At 66.9% G+C, this 19,524-nt stretch overlaps 3 protein-coding genes across 6 annotated transcripts; all 3 read left to right on the top strand.

Annotated features, from left to right (window-relative positions):
- Window positions 1-1,601: 1,601 nt before the first annotated feature.
- On the top strand, window positions 1,602-4,946 carry TAGLN2 (transgelin 2). Its single transcript, XM_074929268.1, has 5 exons — window positions 1,602-1,744; window positions 3,757-3,952; window positions 4,025-4,199; window positions 4,300-4,402; window positions 4,477-4,946. The coding sequence occupies exons 2-5, from the start codon at window positions 3,773-3,775 to the stop codon at window positions 4,616-4,618; spliced, it is 600 nt and encodes a 199-aa protein (XP_074785369.1). The 5' UTR covers window positions 1,602-1,744; window positions 3,757-3,772; the 3' UTR covers window positions 4,619-4,946.
- A 304-nt stretch (window positions 4,947-5,250) lies between these two features.
- Window positions 5,251-13,887, top strand: CFAP45 (cilia and flagella associated protein 45). 4 transcript variants are annotated; one of them, XM_074929015.1, is made up of 14 exons: window positions 5,251-5,288; window positions 5,531-5,614; window positions 5,971-6,047; window positions 6,213-6,398; window positions 8,166-8,302; window positions 10,294-10,435; window positions 10,934-11,104; window positions 11,363-11,541; window positions 11,738-11,867; window positions 12,135-12,281; window positions 12,623-12,736; window positions 12,990-13,183; window positions 13,319-13,543; window positions 13,721-13,887. In XM_074929015.1, exons 1-14 carry the CDS (start codon window positions 5,252-5,254, stop codon window positions 13,842-13,844), a joined length of 1,947 nt encoding a protein of 648 aa, XP_074785116.1. In that variant the 5' UTR covers window position 5,251; the 3' UTR covers window positions 13,845-13,887. The 4 variants fall into 4 exon arrangements, with proteins under 4 accessions (XP_074785116.1, XP_074785115.1, XP_074785117.1 ...); XM_074929014.1 differs by having other exon boundaries at window positions 6,156-6,398; XM_074929016.1 differs by lacking the exon at window positions 5,971-6,047.
- Window positions 13,888-16,640: 2,753 nt separating this feature from the next.
- On the top strand, window positions 16,641-19,254 carry VSIG8 (V-set and immunoglobulin domain containing 8). Its single transcript, XM_074929018.1, has 7 exons — window positions 16,641-16,689; window positions 17,072-17,247; window positions 17,575-17,776; window positions 17,854-18,018; window positions 18,210-18,332; window positions 18,469-18,622; window positions 18,984-19,254. The coding sequence occupies exons 1-7, from the start codon at window positions 16,641-16,643 to the stop codon at window positions 19,150-19,152; spliced, it is 1,038 nt and encodes a 345-aa protein (XP_074785119.1). The 3' UTR covers window positions 19,153-19,254.
- The last annotated feature ends 270 nt before the right edge of the window (window positions 19,255-19,524 follow it).

Here is a 19,524-nt window from a genome sequence, read left to right as displayed (position 1 = left end):
TGCGGGCGCGGTCGCTCCCGCCCCGCTGCCCGCCGGGCGGGGCGGGGCCTGCGCGCCGCGTGCCCTTATATGGGCATCCCGCGGGAGCGCGTCACGGGGGCGGGGCCTGCTGCGCGTGGCGTCACCGCCGGCCCGGGGCGTTCCGGGGGTCGCAGCGGGGCCCCCGACTCCCCCCGCTCTGCCCCCAGGCCCCCTCCCAGCCCTGTCCCGGCCCCTTGTCGCCCTCGCCCTGCCCCCGGGGCTCCTGGCCCCGTGTCACCCGCCCTTGCCCCCGGCCGAGGCCTTCCAGGCTCCAGCCCTCGTGTCACCCTTTTCCTGATCTGCCACCCCCTGGGAGCTGCCCCCTGCACCCCCCCCCCATCATCCCCTCTTGCGCCCGGGGTCACCCCCCTGCGTCACCCCCACAGCTCTTTCTCCGCGGGCCCCGCCCCTGTGCCCCTCTCGTCCTGTCACCCCTTACCCTGCCCCAGTTCTCCCCCCGTGTCGCTCCCTGACCTTGTCTCCCCTCTCCCACGGGTCGCCCTGGTTGGCCACCTCAGTGCCAGCCCCTGCCCTGCTCCCCCCCGTGCCCTGCACCCATGTCACCGAAGCCCCGGGGGACACCCACAACCCACCACGTAGCACCCATGGGTGCGGGGGGGGACAGTTGCACTCCAAGGCTGGCCCCCGCCACCACAGTGTCCCTGCCACAGGGCTGCAGCGCCCGGTGGCGCCTCAGGCTGGCTCTGAGGGTGGGTGCTGAGCCCCGGACGGATTTTGGGTGCTGGGGGGCGGGTGGGGTTGCGGGGAGGCCGTGGCAGCGGCCCTGCCACCCCTTCCGGAGGCAGGCGGTGGCTTCAGGCCGAGGTTTTGTTTGTTGTTTTGGTCCCGCTTCCCATGGAGACAGGACTTGTGCAAGCACCATCGTCCCTCCCTGCGCTGCCGGAGCCACCGCGGGCGCTGGGGACACCCTGTCCCTGCGGGGCCTGCAGCCCCCAGCCCGCGCCCCTGCCCCCTCGGCCAGGCCCTGCCGGTCCCCACACCCCAGCAGGGCCCTGGCCCCCCCACACAGCCCCTTCCACGGGGGTGACTCTGTCTCCTGGTGCCACGGCCAGGCCCTGTCCCCATCACAGCCTGTCCCCCGCTGCTGCCATGCCACAATCTGTCCCCGCTGTGGTCACCACAGCCCCTGCAGCCCCCTGTCACTGCAGGCACCCTGTCCCAGCAAAAACCCTTCATGTCCTTCAAACACTTAAGGCCAGCCTGTCCCTGTCACAGCCACTCTCGCTGCCACCACAGCCACCCTGTCCTCACCTTGGCCACCTTGTACCCACCCCGACCGCTCTGTCCTCACCTCGGCTCCCGCAGCCGTCCTGTCCCCACCACAACCCCTGTGTCCCCCTGCCACCACAATCACACTTTCCCCACTAAACCCCCGACGTCCCGCCACGGCCGCCTGTCCCCCCCCTCTCCCCCCCCAGCCCTTCGGTCATCCTGCCACCACGGCCGCCCTGTCCCTCACTGCCACCGACACCATGCCCCCCCACCGCCACGGCCCCGGCCCAGAGCCCCCTCCCCGCCGGGCGGGACGGGGCGGGGCGGGGCTGCCCGGGGCGCGGTGGCGGACCCGGCCCCGGCCCGGCGGACCCGCCCCGGGAGCGGGCGGTACCGGGCCGCCCCCGGCCGCGCTGACATCAGCCGTGAAAAGGGCGCGGGCGGCGGCATCCGCCACTGCCGCACCGGGACCGCGGGATCGGCGCCGCAGGTAGGGAGGGGCGCGGGCGGCGGGCACCGGGCAGCGCCCGCGGGCACCGGGCAGCAGGTGGAGACGGGCGCCGGGACCGGGGTGGGACCGGGATGGAGATGGGCACCGGGAGGGCACCGGCCGCTCTGCCCTAAAATGGCCGGGGCCGCGCTGCCCCGGGGGACCGGTCCCCCAGGCTGGCCCCCCGCTCCGCCCCGCGGGGGTAACGGCTCCGGACGGGGCCGGGCTCCGCGCCCGCGGAGCCGCCGGGACACGCGGCCGCGCCCGGGAAGCGGGACCCGGGTGCGGCTTCCGGCCCCGTCGCTCCGGGTGCCCCGGGGGCGCGTCCGTCCGGGGGCTGCGGTCCCTCGGCGGCCGCGGTGCCGGGGCTGCCCCGAGCCCCGCTCCCCTCCTCGCTGGCCCCGGGGTGGGCCAGGCTGGGTCCTGTCCCCTCCCCGGTGCCCCCTGGTGCTTGCGGCGTCCCCAGGGTGGCCTTGTCCTCTCTAGGGTCAGCCCCCCGCCGCTGCCGCGCTGGCTGCGGGGTCCCCAGGGAGGCGGAGTCACAGCCGGGGTCACCTCCCCGCTGGCCTCGGGGGTCTGTGGGGACCCCAGGGTGGCCGTGCCCTGGATACAGTTCCCTCCCCGCTGCCCCCGGGGTGTCTCGGGGGTCCCCAGGGTGGCCCTGTGCTGTCTGGGGGGGGGGGGTCTGTGGAGTCACCCCACTTCAGGGTGGCCGTGCCCTGGCCGGGGCGGGTGCAGCCCCTCCCGCGGCCGCCGCGGGGTCCCCAGCACGGCGGTGGCGCAGCTGGGCTGGGTCCGGCCCTCCCCTCCCATCTGGGCAAGCCCCAGCTGTGTCGGGAAATCAGCCCTGTCTGCACCAATTTCAGCTCCTCTTTGTTTCCCAACCGGCTTGGCCCCCGGCCGGGCGCTCCCCTCCCTGCGGGGGCTGCCCGCGCCCCAGCCCTGGCCCCGGGGAGCCCCACGGCAGCCGATGGCTTCGAGGGGACGCACGGCTGGCCCGGGGCAGCTGCAGTCACCGGTGGCTGCGGTGCCGAGGGCCCCGCTGCTGCCGCCGGCGTCCCTGGGGCCTCCCTCGGGTTTGATCTTCCTGCTGTCCCAGCGGGCCGGGGTGGCTTCGTGCCCTGGCGGCTCCTGTGACGGGAGCCCCGGGCCTGAGACCAGGTGTGTGACGGGGCCGAGTTCTGCCCTGAGCTGAGCCCGGTCCCCCCGGCGTGGGCTGGGCTGCCCCAGCCGGCAGCTGCCGCTTGTCCCCAGCTGGGGCGTGGGCAGCAGGGCCGGCGCCCCTGGGAGGAGCAGCACATGGCCCCAGACCCCAGGGGTGCGGGAGATGATGCGTGGCCCAGGTGGCCCTGCGCGCCCGTGTCGCTGGCGGACAGAGGGACCCAGAGCGCCCCGGCTGCAGGGGCTGGTCTGCCTGCAGCCCCCCTGGGCACAGCCCCCATCCTTCCGGGAGAGGTGGCACCGCTCCCGCAGCACCTCGGCAAGGGCAGTGCCTGGCCACGAGGCCTGCTGTGACCGGCTTCCCGGTTGGGGTGGGGGCCCCGTGGTCCCGGATCTGGCACCTGGCCTGAGCACACGGGTGAAGCTTCGCAAACAAGCTTCGACCGGCAGCGCGCACCTGCCAAGGCTGCGCCTGCCTGCGGGGCTGAGCCCGGGAGAGGGGTGCTCAGGGCGGGGGTCCAGCCCCGGCACGGAGGGGCCGCAGTGCTGCCCACCCCTGCCCAGGGCCAGATGGCCCCGTCGCCCTCGGGTGGGCATGGACCCAGTGCCCGCTCCTGGCCGTCGGGGCAGGAAGCAGCAGGGCAGGGCAGAGCCCGGGCAGTGCCTGGCACGGGCGATAAGGTTTCACGCCGGATGTCCAGGCAGGATGGCGCTCTGCCCCACCGTGGGGGAGCCCCGCATCTGCTGTCACCCGCTGTCCCCGAGGGGCTCCACCACACCACGGTCACGGGGCCACATCCGCCCTGTGCCGGGTGCCTCCGGAGCCGCTGACGGGCCTCCGGTCTCCGCAGAACCCCCTCCGTCAGCATGGCGAACCGGGGACCGTCGTATGGCCTCAGCCGGGAGGTACAGCAGAAGATCGACCGGCAGTACGACCCCGAGCTGGAGCAGATCCTGGTGCGGTGGATCCTGGCGCAGTGCGGCGGGGACGTTGCCCAGCCGGCGCCCGGCAGGGATGGCTTCCAGCAGTGGCTGAAGGACGGCACCGTGAGTACCCCCGGGGCCGGCGGGGGCGGCGGGCTGCGGCGCCCAGCCTGACCCCTGGCTCCCCCCGGGCAGGTGCTGTGCCGGCTCATCAACAGCCTGCACCCACGGGGCCAGGGGCCAGTGGCCAAGATCCAGGCGTCCGCCATGGCCTTCAAGCAGATGGAGCAGATCTCGCAGTTCCTGCAGGCGGCCGAGCGCTACGGCATCGCCGCCACTGACATCTTCCAGACCGTCGACCTCTGGGAAGGTGTGCGGCGGGCCGGGCGCGGGGCCGGGCGGGGGCCAGGCGGGGGCCGGGGCTGGGGCCAGGGCTGGGGCCAGAGCTGAGCCTGCCTGGGGCCTTGCAGGGAAGAACATGGCGTGTGTGCAGAGGACCCTGATGAACCTGGGCAGCCTGGCCGTGGCCAAGGGCGACGGGCTCTTCGTGGGAGACCCCAACTGGTTCCCCAAGTAGGTGGTGGGGGCTGGGAGGGCGTTGCTGGGCCAAGGGGTCCTGGGGGATGCTGATACCTCCCCGCCCGCAGGAAGTCGCAGGAGAACCGTCGCGTCTTCTCCGAGGACAAGCTGAAGGAGGGCCAGAGCGTCATCGGGCTGCAGATGGGCACCAACCGCGGCGCCTCGCAGGCCGGCATGACGGGCTACGGGATGCCCCGCCAGATACTCTGAGCGCTCACGCTGCCCCCCGGCTGCCCCTGGCACGGCCCCCCCGGCCCTGCCTGCAAGGGGCCCCCTGGGGCCGGCCCCCAAACTGCCTTAACCCCCCCTCCGCGGACCAGCCGGGCGCCCCAGCCCAGGGTGCCCCCCCCGCCAGTATCTCCAGGACCAAAGCCCTTTTTTATAATTATTATTTTGTCAGGTGCGGGTGGGGGGGGGGCTGCCACGCTGCCCCCGCACCTGCCCCCCCCAAGTGCCTTGGGGGCCACAGTGCCCCCCCCAGCCCTGCTGCTGTGCTGGGGGGCACCCCCCACCCCAATAAACGTCTCCTCTTCTTCCAGTGTGGGCAGTTGTTGGGGGGGCCCAGTGTGAGGGGATGCCCGGGGGTGGTGGGGGGACACCAGCCCGGGGGTGCACGGCCCCCCCCAGCCTCGCAGCACAACATGGTGGCAGCGGCCACGTGGAGGGGTGGGGCTGGCAGGAAGGGGCGGGGCCGGGGCGGAGGGGCGGGGCTGTCGCTGGTGACTCCCTGGGGGGGCGGGGGGCACACGCGGGGCAGGACGGGGCGGGCGTGTGGCCCCGCCCCCGCGGCCTCAGCCCCGCCCGCGCGGCCGTTGCGCGGGGGGGGGGGGGGGGGGCGTTGCCATGGCGACGGTCGGCGGCCGCCGAGGGCAGCGGGATGGTGAGTGTGGCCCGTCCAGGTGCGCCGGGCCCGGGCCCCCCTCCCCGCTCCCCCTTCCTCCATTCCCCCGGTCCCTCCTCCCCGGCATCTCCGGGCCCTCCTCCCCGTATCTCTGGTTTTTCTGCCCCAGTATCTTCCGTCCCTCCTCCCCGGTATCCCCGGTCCCTCCTCCCCGGCATCCCCAGTCTCTCCTCCCCGGTTCCCCCCGCCGCAGCCCGTTCACGGCCGCTCTCTCTCCGCAGCCCTCCAGCGTCCCCGCGCCCCGCAGCCGGCGCGGGGGGCCCCGCAGCCCCGCGGTGGACGAGGCGCTGATCAGGGGAAGCCGGGTGAGAGCGACAGGATCCCGGGGGGCACCACCGGCTGCACCGGGCAGGGCCACGCGGGGGTCGGGGTGTCAGGGAGGCCACCAGAGCAGGGGCTGCCTCTGTCCTCCCTGTCTGCTCTACGCCCCCACTTTTCACAGGGTAATTAGTTAATTAGCAAGGCAGAGGAGACTCGGGAGGTGGGAGCCCGGTAAAGGAGAGGAGCTGGTGTCAGGGGGTCTGTCGTTATTTCCTGTGAGATATACGGAGTCCTTGGAGCGGGGCCTGGAAGCTTCCAGAGCAGCTCGTTACCAACATATTTAGACTCATCAGGGAGCTATGAAATCAGTCCCCTTGGAGACGAGGCAAAATTGCTGCAGGTCTCCGACCTCCTGGCCTGATGCCCTGGCCACCGAGAGGAGATAAACAGAGCGGCAGCTCCTTCCTCTCCAGTCCCGTAAGGAAAGGCCTCGCTTCCTCCATGCCCGTCCCTCGGCTGTCCCGGCCCCCGCAGGAGGGCCCAGGGAGAGCTGCAGCTGCTGAGGCGGATGATGGCGTTTTCCAGGGTGACATTTTGTTCGTTCTTCCCATGCTGCTGCCCCCCCCTCCTTTGGCTCTCCAGGGGCTCTCCCTGTGGCAAGTTGGGTCCGTGGCAGTGGCCGTTGGCTCTCCCCACCCTCTGTGTCGCCTCCGACACAGACCAGGGCGCAAGGGCCAGGCTGGACGCCGCCGCGGTTCGGCCTGTCTCGCACTCGCCATCTCTTCTGCTGATAAAACGTCGGGGGCGTCTCTGTCGGGGCCGCAGCAGGTGAGCAGCTGCCGCGAGGGGACCGCGCTGTGCTCAGGCACTTGTCCCTCCATGGTGGGGGCTGTTTGTGGCCATTGTTTCCTCTCCTGGGCTTTATCGCTTGAAACCAATCTGTCCAAAGAGATTTGCCAAAACCCTTTGGCTGTTCAGAGGCAAGGAAGGAAGCATGTAATGAAGATTACCTCCGCTCCCAACTGGAGGCTCTGCGCATGGTTTGCCTCGTGGGGCGGGAGGTTGGGAGCGCTGCCGGGTCCGTGTGCCTGTGAGCCGAGGAGCCCCGGGCAGGTTTATGGTCTGTTATCTCAGAAGCCTTCAAGGCAGTTAGATAAAAATATCGTAATGCTCACATGGGTGTTAATTGAATTCCCTGAGATTAATCCAGGTCTAGTCCAAAGAGTTCTCCTGGCTTTTGGGACAACGTGCAGGCTGGCTGCAATGAATAACACTATTATCTCTGTTTGCACGGGTGTTTCAGAGCCAAACCCTTTAATTCAACAGCTTGTGCTTGGGGCCCGCGGTGGCTGGGAAGCTGCTCCCGTATCTGCCGTGCTGGGCTGTGGGAGAGCCTGTGCTTCGGGGCCATCAGACCCATAAAGTGGGAGTATGGCCGGCAGCAGGTTCCCAGGGAACCGCTCCGTGCCCAGACGGCTGCAGGATTTGTTCCAGCAGCCGCTCAGAACTTTAAAGCTGAACAAGTGAATGGAAGTCCAAGGGAAACCACACATCTGTGTGTACCTTAGACTGGCTCTTGCACTTCCCTGACCCCGGTGAGGATTTCTCTGGGACGTCTACGCCGTGGTTGGGATCTGGGAGGTGACCCAGGTCTTGGGAAGCCAAACCTGCCCTGCCAGGCCAGGGTCTGCCGGCCAGGGACCGTCCCACTCGCCTGCCGGAGCTTTGCTCGGTGCCTGCTCCGCTCCGGAATGCTCCTTCCCGTGGGATCGTCAGCAGCTTCACCCCGGGGCGGCCGGGACGCCTGTTCCTGCCTGCCCGAGGCTCCGAGGCTGGATCAGAGGGTCCCGTGGGCGGCCCCACGCGTGTCTGTGTCCAGGACAGCCCTTGGCTGCTCCCACCCAGCCCGGGGGTGCAGAGCGGGGTCCCCGTGCCACGGGGTGACACTTCACTAGGTGGCAGTCTCGGCTCGAGCACGGGGACCGGCACCAGTCCAGGCTGTACTGGGAGGACTGGTTTCTGTCCAGTGCTGTATGCCAGTCGATTGCCCACATGGCCAGACCTTGAGCTGCCCCCGCTTCCCCCTCCCCGGGATCCCCCGGCCAGCTCCTGGTGAGTTTGGGTCGGTCTGGGTGGGTTTTCACCCAGTTTTTCCCAAGGCCGTGGGGCTCAGGACGGAGGCGCTGGTGGCCACAGTGAGGAGTGGGGCAGGGGGAAGCTGCCATCAGCTCTAGGCAGCTGAGGGGATGCTCGAGCTTGAGTGAGGTCTTGCCCTGAACAAGCCGCTCTCAGCTCATCCTTCAGATCTGGGCGAGAGACTGATGCCCAGATTTTTATAGTAAAAACAGTGCTGTAGGGATGCTTTTGGTTCTCCCCATGTCCTCATTGGGCCTTTGGAACTGGGGCTGCTGAGACACAAAAACCCTTCCTGTGCCCAGACATCAGTGGCCTTGGTGGTGCGAGAGGGCATATGTCAGAGCTCAGGAGAACTGTGGCCTCGTGCCCAGAGCACCTCCGTGCCCAGGAGCAGGGGGCAGAGAGCTGGGCACAGGCCAGTGACAGTAAAACCCAAGCAAACGCCGTCCTTTCTTGCAGAGCCTGCAGCAGTCGTGCCCCGACAGCCCTGTTGTGATCCTTCGGGATGTGCAGACTCTCCCGAAAGCGTCGCCCACTGGCAGGCGCAAGCCCGAGACCACCCGTCTCATCACCAAGGACTCCGTCCGTGACCTCATGTGAGTCTGTGCCCGAGTGACAGCTCTGGGGAGCTCCCGGGGCCCCGCGTGGCTGTCACAGCACTGTCGTGGTGTGCAGAGCTCATCCCACGTCGGCTGAGACATCTCGGGGAGGAGGGACAGGCAGCGGCGCTCCAGTGCCTTGGGTGGCAGCGCGGCTCTGGCAGGCGCTGAGCACCGAGCGTTTACAGGGGCACTGAATCATTGTCAGAACCAGTAAAAAGCAACATAAAACCTTCTCAATAGCCAGAAAAACTCCTTCTGGGCTGAACAGCCCTGCAGGGTGGCACCTGCCCCCCCGTCACGTACCAAATGCTGCTCCCGTGCCCCAGTACCCGAAAGCCCCGTCTGAGGGGCGCGCACCAGCCACTCCGCGTTTCTCTACAGGGACGTTTTATAAGCAAGGCTGAACTGTAAGAACCCTGGCCCTAATTACTACACCTCGTTAAAAGCCTGCAGCACATAGACAAGAATAGGGCCATTATCCCGGCCAGCTCCAATTTAACCTAATTTTGACCTGCCTAAATTTTCCTTGTAGTTGTTCTCGGCAAGGTTCGTCTTTGCTTCCTGTTTTGAACCTCCGTGTAATGCTCTTACACCCCATAAAACGTGACACCCGCCCTGCAGGTGGTTTAGGTTTGGGTTTTGTGGAGAGTGAAATGGTGCTGAGGCACCAGCTCAGGCTTTCGAGGCTGGTTCAGGCTCTCAGTACCCGGCTTCATGCGCTGACATTCTTGTCTGACCCTTCTGCTGAAGCTGAGGGCCAGTTTCCAGATGTGTCGCACGGCCACAGCTCCAGCTGAAGCTAATAGAAACTGTCTGTGCTGGTTTTAGTTCCTGAAAATCAGGCCCTAGACATCCCAGGCTGGTCACCCAAACACTGGGACAACTGAAGCAGCGGCCACTGTATCATTAAATTTATTAGTGCCGTTGTGACCATTAGCCATTCTTTAAAGCGTCCTGGAATCCGATGCTGTGATGCAGCTCTCCAACGATCATTATGCAGGTATCTGTTCATATTCACAAGGGTGGATGAAAGGTGACACACAATAATAATGAGTAAATTCTTAGTCCTGAACATCTTCAAAGTGCTCTATGCATTTGGTTAATACACGCTCCTACACCACACGCGTCACCATGGTATCTGAGTAATACAAAGAGTAATTAACTCCTTACAACTCCCCTGGAAAACAGCTCCGTATTATTATCCACATTTTTACAAGTGGGGAAATGGGGGCACCAAGAGCTTCAGTGATTTCCTCTAAACCACAGCGTGAGTCACGGGCAGAGTTCATGGCACAGCAGTGTCCTGCAGTGCCGGGGTGACGGCCGGAGGGGAGCCGGTGCCCGTGTTTGGGCAGCGCGGCGTTTCCTCCTCTCGCGCTGGGCAGGTTCCGGGGGCAGCAGAGCCGGAGCTGAGCTGTGCTGGGCAGAGCCAGAGCCTGAGCAGGCTGAGTGTCATTAAACAGAGCGAAAAGGCAGTTTCTGCCCCCCAAAATCTGTCTGCAGGGTTTTGATCTGGCACGCAGGAGCAGCGACAGCCAGTCTAGGGGCAGGGATGGGCAGGTGTCCAGCTGGAGAAGGGCTGAGGGCAGTGGTCAAAATTTTCCCAAATGAGAGCTGGGAAAGTCAAGTTGGACTGAAATACTTTCAGCATTTTTTTTGCATTGGGGCTGACTAGGCCCATGCTGAATGTTTTGGGGTTTTCCTGGGAGCCCCTGGCCACCCTGACACGTACCCTGTCCTGGTGCATCACACTGTGGTGCCACTTTCCCTCCACTTTCTCTTTCTTCCTCCCCCTGACCAGGACAGTCGGGTCCCCGAGCTCAGGCGCTTCCTGCATTGCTCGGGGGTGACTCCTGGTCCTGGGGCCGTGCTGCCGCCCCCCGGCGCGGGCAGCCCAGGCAGGGAGGTCAGCGGGGCAGGGCTGGAGGGAGCTGCCGGAGACTCCATGCCACCGACTGCTCTCTCCCTGTGTCCCGCACCACCAGCATCCCTGCAGAGAGCCCAGCAGCGTCCCTCGTTATGGGTCAGAAGGATTTCCAGCGCATTAAAGAAGCAGCTCGAGTCCTGACCAAGGAGGAGCGGGAGGCCAAGCTGGCAGCCCTCAGAGCAGAGAAGGAAGCTGTTCTCGTAGGCATTTCCCCCCCACCCCTATTTCCTTGCTTGCTGACAGGTCTCGGGCTTCGGCCAGAGGCAGATGCACCCAGTTAGAGACACCAGCCGAGCTCTGCTCAGGAGCCACCACCTTCTCGCCTCCTTCACCCACGTTTTGGTGCGCTCGTGGCTGCCGGGATGACGCGCAGGGCCCAGCATGGTTCTGTGCCTCGGGCCAGCTCCGATCACCAGCCCGGGGGGCTGTGCGGGATCCTTGGGCTTGTCCTGTCCATGGGTGGGGAAGGGATCCCACACTGGCTGCTCCCCCAGGGGGGGCTCCCTTACCCTGCAAAGGGAGTGGGGGTGTCTCAGCAGGGGTGCAGGAGGGGGTGCCCAGCCCCGTACCCGGGCAGGAGGAGCCTGCTGTGCCCTGCGTGAGCCCGGCTGCCCAGCTGCCCCCTCGGGTGGGCTCAGCCTTGCAGGGCTGCCCCGGGGGGGGCATCGGGCTTTCGGCAGCCCTCCCTGTCCCCTCAGGAGGCAGTGAGCGAGCGCAAGAGTGCAGCGAAGCAGAAGGCCGCGCTGCAGCAGCAGGCGGGGAAGCTGAGCGAGCTGGAGGAGGTGGCGCAGGAGCGGGCCCGGCACCTGGTGCAGCGGGCAAGCAGGATGCGCATGGAGCAGGAGGATGAGATCAGGGAGTTCAGCGAGGTAGGACCAGGGGCTCCCTGGCACCACCCAGCACCCCAGGGCCTCCTGCCAGCACCCAGACCTGCCTGGGCTGCCTGCTCAGGCGGGCTGTGAGAGCCCCTGAGAGCTTCACCGAGCCGCTCTAGACCCAAACCCCTCTCCGCTGGCTGCTGCCAGGGTTTTCCTCTCCTTCCCTTTTCCTCTTCCTCGTCTGTGTGTATGTCCCTGCTGCCACTGCCCAGTCTGGCTTGAAGACCAGGAGCCCTGTTGTCCCCACAGCTGATCCTTGGTGCCAAGTGCCACATGATCCGCGACGCACAGATCCTCGAGAAGCAGCTCATCGCGAGGGAGCTGGAGGAAGAAGAGAAGCGCCTGGCCAGGATGATGGAGGTGGAGAGGAAAAGGGCCGACGAGATGCAGGAGGAGCTGGAGCGCAGGAGGAAGCAGGAGCTGCTCAGGTTTGCTGCAGAGGCATCTGCCCTGGTCCCAGGCCTTGTGCCGGAGCTGGGTGGCCGCTCCCACCACTGCACACCCCCTGTCTGCAGCTGCACTGGGCGGCACGAGGCAGCGCACGCCACCGATGTCTGTGCCAGTGCTTCTGCTTCTGAGAGCAGGACAGAGCCAGAGGGAACCCTTCTGCTCCCTTCTTTCCAGAGGGAGGCAGGAGCTGGTGAAGCAGATAGAGCAGAATGCGGAGGAGCGGGCTCTGAGAGCCGAGCAACGGGACCAGGAGGCGCAGGAGGTTCGGGAGTACCTGGAGCAGCTGAAGATGGAGGACCTGAAGGTGCAACCAGTGACCCACTGGGGAGTGGAGGGGGGCTGGAGTCAGATTTTCACCTTCTTGTAAGGGTGACCCATTGCTGGGAAAGTCAGACTTGGTGTGTGGAGACAACAGCTGGAGAATTAAAGCTCTGGTCTCTTGGGGAAGTTGAGGCATCCTCAGAAAACAACCCAAGCTGCTGGGCCCCCGTGAAGGCCTGTGGGGAGACCCGAGGAAGCACTTTGTGCTGCGGCACTTCTGTCACCCTGGGACCCTCTGCACTGCTTTCAGGATTTGGAGCGGAGACAGGAGCAACAGAAGAAAATCCAGGCTGAGATTAAACGCATCAATGACGAGAACCAGAAGCGCAAGGAGGAGCAGCGGGAGCAGGAGAGGATGGCAGATGAGCAGGTGCTCGAGTACCAGAGGCAGAAGATGGTAATGGCTGAGCAAGTGTGGCACTGGCGGAGGTTTAGCGTGCAGCAGAGGTTTAACAAGGAGCAGAGGTTTAGCGGACAGCAGAGGTTTAGCGGGCAGCAGAGGTTTAGCGTGCAGCAGAGGTTTAACAAGGAGCAGAGGTTTAGCGGGCAGCGGAGGTTTAGCGGGCAGTGGAGGTTTAGCGGGCAGCAGAGGTTTAGCCGACAGCGGAGGTTTAGCGGGCAGCAGAGGTTTAGTGGGCAGCAGAGGTTTAGCAGGCAGCAGAGGTTTAGCAGGCAGCAGAGGTTTAGCAGACAGCAGAGGTGCTGCCGGGAGCTGCCACGAGGGTCTGTCCCGTGCAGGAGCGTGAGGCTAAGTTTGAAGCTGAGCAGGAGAGAATCCGCTGGGAGAAGGAGAAGGAGACGGAGCGTTTGAGAGCCATGCAAGAGAGAGCCCAGGACCACCAGGCAGAGCAGGTGAGTGGCTTGCTGACACGCCACCTTCTGCGCTGGCTTACTCGCCACATTCCTCATCACCACCCCAGCGAGGCGGGATGTGGTGGGTCTATGGGGCTTTGCAGGTCTGGACCAGCCCCTGGAGACGTGATGTCCTGGAGCAGTGCTGGCCACGGCGCTGGAAGAGGCAAAACCACGGTCAAGTGCTTCCATACCCCCACGGGGGAGTGTGCTGCCATGACCCCCAGCGTCAGCGCTCTCCCCCTTCGGCCAGGACGCGCTGAGGGCCAAGCGCAGCCAGGAGGCTGCCGAGCGAGAGTGGCGGCGCAAGGAGAAGGAGGCGGCGCAGAAGAAGGCCAAGATGGAGCAAGTGCTGAAGCGGAGCCGCCTGGAGCAGGTTGCTCAGCGCGAGCACAGCATGGCCGTGCAGGTGCAGCAGGACCGCCACGAGTTCGAGAGGATGCTCAGGTGAGAGGGATGGCTCTGGGAGCTCGCTGGCGAGACGGCCGGGCCCTGCCTTGCAGAGCGGGACCCAGGGCGGGCAACACGGGGGCAGGGGTCCGCTGGAGCGCGGCCTTTCACCTGCCCCGAGCTGTCCTGCAGGGCTCAGCAGGAGCAGATGGAGAAGGAGGCAGCGGAGGAAGCGCGGAGGGCAGGTCTGCAGCTTGCCCACGCTCACGACGTCCGGTGCCAGATGCAGGAGCGTCAGCAGCAGCTGGCGCGGGAGCGGGTGGCCGCCTTCCAGGAGTGCCAGCGGCTGGAGGAGGAGGCCCGCCAGCGCAGCCAGCGCATCGCCCAGCTCAAGCAGCAGAAGATGCAGGAGCTCAGGTGATGTGCTGCCAGCGGCCGCTTACTTCCCTGGCTCCCTCCATGTCCCTGAGTCCCTCCTGGCTTCCCTCCATCTCCTGACCCCTGGGACGTCTCACAGCTTCTGCTCCGGGGCCGCAGTCCCAAAGCTCGGCTCCAGTGTAGCACAGGGGCCTGATGATTTCTTTCCTCTCGCAGAGCTGCCGGCATCCCCGAGAAGTACTGCGCCCAGGTGGAGCGGAGGGCCCGGAGCCTCACACGTGCAGCCCCAGGCCAAGCTCAGCCCCGTGAGGAGCAGGGCTCCGGTTCCCCTCTGACTTAGGGGAGTCCGTTTTCTTAGGCTGAGTTTCCTATGAATGGAGTGTTTATGGAGCAGACAGTGTCCTTCATCCTTCTCTTGCTTCAGGTTTGTGGGCCAGAAGCTGCCCTTGGGGCTGAAGTAGCCCAGAGGCTCCTTGTCCCACCTGCTCCACTCCTGGGACAGAGGTTGCCCCTTGCCTGTCTCCCCACACCCCCTCACTGTCCTCGGGGGCCAAGGAGCATCCCCAGGCCCTCGGCACAGCTCGGAGTGGGGGTGTTCCCAGCCCACGCAGGGTCCCCACGAGCCAGGCAGGCTCTTCACACACAACCCTGGCAGTGCCACCTTCTCACCGAGGTGTCACCTCCAGGCCCTGCAGCAGCAGCCTTTGTCAGGGGCAAAGCAAAGAGACCGGAGCATGATGCAAACACTTAAAATCCTTTTGGATAGGGACTGGCAGCTTCAGAGGGCTGGGATCCTGTAGGAGTGGCTCTGATTAATTGTCAGAGCAGCTGGAAAATAAGGAGAGCTGGCAAAGGCGAGACTGCCCAGGGCAGGGGGACAGCTCGGAGGACTCTGCTGTGAGCTCTGGGCCTCCTCCAGGCTGGGTAGAGAAGGAGGACGAAATGCTTGTTGCTCCTTCCCCGTCTCTCCTCCAGCTGTTGCCTGTCCCCGGGGTGTGACAGAGCCAGGCTCTGTGCCCTCCCTGTTGGGGCAGGGGCTGAAACACCTCGCTGGCTCTGCAGGGCATCTGCCCTCAGACCTGGCCCCGAGCAAGTCCCCACGGCCACCAAGCTCTCTGGGGCCCCCGGGGCTTGGCACCAGTGCCCGACCCACAGTGACCTGCGGGGCTCGGTGCCGGGCTCGCCGGCCCATCCCCGGTCCCCAGCGCCCACATGCCAGCTGTGTCACTCTTGGTCACCGCCTTGGCCAGGCAGTCACAGCCTTGTTCTAGGCCAGGCTCAGCCCAGAGGGTTTCAAAGCCACCGCACCGAGGGGCTGTGACCACCGGCGGGCAACCAGCCGGGGTGGGGCGGCTTCTCCACCCTTCCTGGGTGAGCGAGCGGGGCTCCCGGTGCCGAGGAATGCAGGAGTCACCAGGCCGGGGAGCCAGCGCCGGGCCGGCGAGGAGCCTCGAGCTGCGGTGAGCCACGGCCCCGTCATGGCGGGAACGGCCCCGCCACGAGGGAACGGCCCCGGCAGGTGCCACCCGCCCCTCGCTGCGTCGGTGCTGCCCCGGGGCCGGGCCGCGCGCGGGGGCCCCCAAATCACAGACGCGGCGAAGCACGTGCTGGGCTCGACCCCAATTCCCAGCACGGTGCTGGGAAGGGTTAACTGGCAGCGGTGAGCTCAGCTTGGGGCCAGTAAATGGAGCAGCTCTTGGCCCCGGGGAGTGTTTGGGGCCGGCTGGGCGGTGCTGTTGAGCCGGCTGGGGCACTCAGTGTGGAAAGTACCAGCACGGCCGGGCTGTGCCGCAGGCACTGGGAGCCGGGCACGAGGCCTGAGCCTGGCCCAGAGCACCAGGACTGCCCAGCGCGGGGGCTCGGCCCCTCCAGGGACAGGGATGGTGACAGCGCCCATGGCCAGGGCTCCCCACAGGGCTGAGCGTCCCCACTGGGCCCCCTGCACCCACTGCAGAGCATCCCTGTCCCAGCCCCTCCAGTGTGGAGCATCCCTGTCCCCAGTTCCTCCAGTGTGGAGCAACCCTGTCCCCAGTTCCTCCAGTGCAGAGCATCCCTGTCCCAGTTCCTCCAGTGTGGAGCATCCCTGTCCCCAGTTACCCCAGTGTGGAGCATCCCTGTCCCAGCTCCTCCAGTGTGGAGCATCCCTGTCCCCAGTTACCCCAGTGTGGAGCATCCCTGTCCCCAGTTCCTCCATCCACTGTGGAGCATCCCTTTCCCCAGTTCCTCCAGTACAGAGCATTCCTGTCCCCAGTTCCTCCAGTACAGAGCATCCCTGTCCCCAGCTCCTGCCCTCAGATCCCAGCAGGTTTCAGCCCCTCTCCCTCCTCTCCAGCTGCCCCAGACTCCTCCAGCTCGTCCCCTCGCCAGTGCGGAGCGTGGCCTGTCCCACCTGCTGCCCTGCCCCAGTGTCCCGTGCAGGGAGCCACGGCCTGGCACTCCAGCCCGGTCTCTGTGCTGGAGCCACCAGTGCCACCAGCACCAGCATGGGCTTGGTGGGTGCCACAGGCCCCGCATGGCTGCAGCATCCCTGTGCCCGCTCGCCGAGGGGGCAGGACCAGAGGAGGGATCTGCAGGAGCTTAAGCCCATGGTCAGACCACACCTTTAAGCTCTTTCAATTGTCCTGAGTCCTGCCCCAAGACCAAAATCCTTTCAGGACCTGCATGGGGCCAAGCTGGCACTTCGGTGCAGCCACAGTGCTCGGCCACGCTCGGGTCCTGCAGGGTCCCAAGCAGCCTCCCCCCACCAGCCACACTCATCCCTCCAGTGCCCACAGTGGGGTCCCAGCCACTGGCCACCACAGGGCCCACGGTCCCCCCGGTCCCTGCTCCTCCGCTCCGGCTGCCCCAGGCTGGGCCTGTGCCTCCTGCCCGCGCTGCCCGCGCTGCCCCCCTGCCCGGGTCCACCTGGATGGGAGCCCACGCCATGGCGATGCTTAATTACCGGGTAGGGAGTGGAGCAGGGCGGCATCGCTCACGCACAGCTTGGAGCCACTCAGTCATCCCAAAGGCATCCGCCCCACAGGGAGGAGCGCCCCGGCCCAGCATGTAAAAGCAGCCCCGCACGGCCGGCTGCCCTGTCGCCTCAGAGCCTCCTCCACTCCCGCTCCTCCTCAGCACCCGGCACGGCTGCAGCGTCATGGCAGGGCACGGCGCCAGCCTGCTCCTGCTCCTGGGTCTCATGCCAGGTAGGCGCTGACGGATCCCTGCGCTTGGACCCTCTCCTGCAGTGAAGCCACCGAGGATGGAGGGGTCCCAGCCCAGCCGTGGGGCACCCCATGGTCAGCAGAGCACCTGCAGCCAGGGCCGCTCCTGCCCCGACACCCGTCTGTGTTGGCCAGAGTCGGGTGACACTGAGCCCACCGTGTCCCTTTGTCCCCAACGCAGCTTCACAGGGCCAGGAGGGTGCCAGCCCTGAGTGGTGCTTAACCCCGCCAGGGCACCCTGCCCCTGTGGTGTCTGACCCCCACAGACGGGTCCCCGTGGGTTGGGTGCTGCAGGACGCGGGGACGTCGGGGCACAGGTCTGGGTGTTCCCCTGCCGGTGTGACTGGTGCTGTTCTCTCCCCAGCTCTCCTCCTGGCCGTCAGGATCAACGGCAAGGGCCGGGAGGTGCTGTACCTGGCCAAGGGTGACTCGGTGAAGCTGGGCTGCCCCTACGTCCTCGAGCCTGAAGACAACGGTCCCCAGGGCGTGGGCATCGAGTGGATCCAGATCACGCCCGAGCGGACCGGCCCGGAGAACGTGGTGAGTGTCACTCGCCCCAGAAGCCGCTGTCCCACCGTGCAGGCAGGGCAGGCAGGGCTGGACCAGACGGAGCCCAGGCGAGCAGGCAGGGCCAGACAGGACAGACCAGGTCTGTCAGGGCAGGGAAGGACCAGGCAGGGCTTGGAAGGTCCAGACAAAGCCCAGCAGAGCAGGCAGGACGGGCAAGGTCTGGCATGGCAGGGGAAGGTGCAGGTAAGGCAGGCAGAGCCAGGCAGGCACCGGGCAGCGCATTTCCCTCCCCAGCTGGCAGCCCTGGGTCCCCCAGCCCGCACCAGCCCTGCCCACTCTCTCCACTGTCTCCCCCAGTTCCTGTCCTACCAAGACCACCACGTCAACTACGGCAGCGGCTCGGGGCTGCAGGACCGGGTCGCCTTCGTGCAGAACGACCCCAGCCAGTACGACGCCTCCATCCGCCTGGCCGACCTGCAGGTCTCCGACACCGGCACCTACCAGTGCCGGGTGAAGAAAAACACTGTGGCCGTGCACGAGGTCATCGTCACCGTGCAAGGTGAGCCCCCCCCTCCCGTGCCCCCCTCCAGGGTGGCCCCAGTGGCTCCGGTGGTGACAGCGTCCCTCTCCCCGCAGAGAAGCCGGCGGTCCCGCAGTGCTGGACCGAGGGGGAGCAGATAGTGGGGAGCAGCATCCTGCTGCGGTGCTACAGCCGGGGAGGAGCTTCCCCTCTCTCCTACCAGTGGGCTAAACTGGCCGACGGCTACGGCGGGGGACATCTGCCCTCCGGCACCATCCAAGGTGGGTGCTGGCACCCCGGGGGCTCCACGGGGTGCGGGGGGTGCTGATGGGCGGGGTGTCCCCCTCTGTGAGGGCGCCCGCGGGTTGTCTGTGTGCTCTTCCCGGCGTGAGCCCACGTCCCTGCGCACCCCCGGGTGGGTGCTGGCAGCGCTGCGGCCCCGGGGCTGACGGGGCGTCTCTCCCTGCTGCAGGACGTGGCCCTGGCGACCTGTTAATCCGTAGCCTGTCGGAGGTGCACACCGGCATCTACCAGTGCCGCGTCTCCAACCGCGTGGGCTACTCCGTGTGCCAGCTCAACCTCAACCTTGCGACAAGTAAGTGCCACCGCGGCGGGGGTGGGGGGGGCAGGCGGCGCGGGCAGGGTGCTGCCGGGGCCTGGCCCTGCGTGCCAGGGTGCCACCGGGGGCACGGTGACCAGTGGGCAGCCGGCGGGGAGGCCGGCGGTGACAGGATGTGCTCCCGCGGCAGGAGGAAGGCAGGCGGGCATCATCGTGGGCTCCATCCTGGGCTCCCTCCTGCTCCTCAGCCTGCTCGGGCTCCTCATCTGGGCGCTGATCTGCCGCTACCGCCGGAAGGAGTGCCAGCGGACCTGCAGCGACTGCAGGTGAGGGGCACGGGGCGGGCACAGGGCCAGCGGCACCGGCGAGAGCCGTTGGGCACTGACAGGCATCACTGGGCATTACTGGGGACTGATGGGCACCGCTGGGTGCCACCGGGCACTGATGGCACCGTGGGTCCCCTGTGGGTGCCCCCAGACTATGGCAGGCACTAACAGGCACCAGTGGGTGGCACTGGGTGCTGCCAGGTACCACTGGGAACTGCCCGGTGCCAGCAGACCTCAGTGAGCACCAGTGAGTGCTACCAGGCAGCGATAGCGGCAGTGACGGGACCGGTGGGGTGCCGCCGGGTGCCGCCGGGCACCGCCAAGCACTGACGGGTGCCCCGGGGCTCCCCTCTGCCCACAGGAGCAGCACAGGCGGCACCATGACCCGCACCTGCAACGTCTGTACCCACAGCTACTCGCCCCACGGCATCAGCTACATGCAGTGCCAGCACGGTGACAGCGATGAGCGGGCAGCCGCCCTCATCTGCAACGAGGGCATCCGGCACCAGGTCGCCTGCCCGGCGCTGTAACCCCCCCACCGGCCCCGCGCCCACCCCCGATTCGGCTCCGCGGGGGGAGCGGCGGCGAGCCCCGAGCCGGCAGCACCGCCGGGACCCGGCGCCGCGCGGCGCAGGGCTGCGCTGCCGGGGCTCGCCGTGCAAATTGAAGTCAGGAATCCAGCTCCCTCCTCCCCCCCGAAACAGCCCCGGCTTCCAGCAAACTTCGTTTGGGTTCATCAGTCTGTTTTGTTGGTTTTCGGTTTTTTTGGCCACTTTTTTGTATGTGCCCCCCCCCCCCGCCCCAGCCCCGCTCCCGGGGGCATCCCTCGCTCGTGCAGCAATATTTATTTCTCTCCGGCCCGTCCCCTCGGCGCCGAGCAGGGACGCAGCAGCCCCGAATCG

Source organism: Athene noctua, chromosome 29 (genome assembly GCF_965140245.1).
Source record: "Athene noctua chromosome 29, bAthNoc1.hap1.1, whole genome shotgun sequence".
NCBI lineage: Eukaryota > Metazoa > Chordata > Aves > Strigiformes > Strigidae > Athene > Athene noctua.
The sequence above is the reverse complement of the archived record's forward strand: the minus strand, read 5'-3'. Positions and strand labels throughout refer to the sequence as shown.

What these genes read in the sequence shown, in the direction of transcription:
- CFAP45 (XM_074929014.1), top strand. Translation starts at nt 5,252, where the DNA reads ATGGCGACGGTCGGCGGCCGCCGAGGGCAGCGGGATG. An exon ending in CTCTGTCGGGGCCGCAGCAG is followed by an intron (nt 6,399 to 8,165) that starts GTGAGCAGCTGC and finishes CCTTTCTTGCAG; the next exon opens with AGCCTGCAGCAGTCGTGCCC. An exon ending in AGTACCAGAGGCAGAAGATG is followed by an intron (nt 12,282 to 12,622) that starts GTAATGGCTGAG and finishes TGTCCCGTGCAG; the next exon opens with GAGCGTGAGGCTAAGTTTGA.
- VSIG8 (XM_074929018.1), top strand. Translation starts at nt 16,641, where the DNA reads ATGGCAGGGCACGGCGCCAGCCTGCTCCTGCTCCTGGGTCTCATGCCA. An exon ending in GCTCCTGGGTCTCATGCCAG is followed by an intron (nt 16,690 to 17,071) that starts GTAGGCGCTGAC and finishes TTCTCTCCCCAG; the next exon opens with CTCTCCTCCTGGCCGTCAGG. An exon ending in GGACCGGCCCGGAGAACGTG is followed by an intron (nt 17,248 to 17,574) that starts GTGAGTGTCACT and finishes TGTCTCCCCCAG; the next exon opens with TTCCTGTCCTACCAAGACCA.
- TAGLN2 (XM_074929268.1), top strand. Translation starts at nt 3,773, where the DNA reads ATGGCGAACCGGGGACCGTCGTATGGCCTCAGCCGGGAGGTACAGCAG. An exon ending in GACCGTCGACCTCTGGGAAG is followed by an intron (nt 4,200 to 4,299) that starts GTGTGCGGCGGG and finishes GGGGCCTTGCAG; the next exon opens with GGAAGAACATGGCGTGTGTG. An exon ending in GACCCCAACTGGTTCCCCAA is followed by an intron (nt 4,403 to 4,476) that starts GTAGGTGGTGGG and finishes CCCCGCCCGCAG; the next exon opens with GAAGTCGCAGGAGAACCGTC.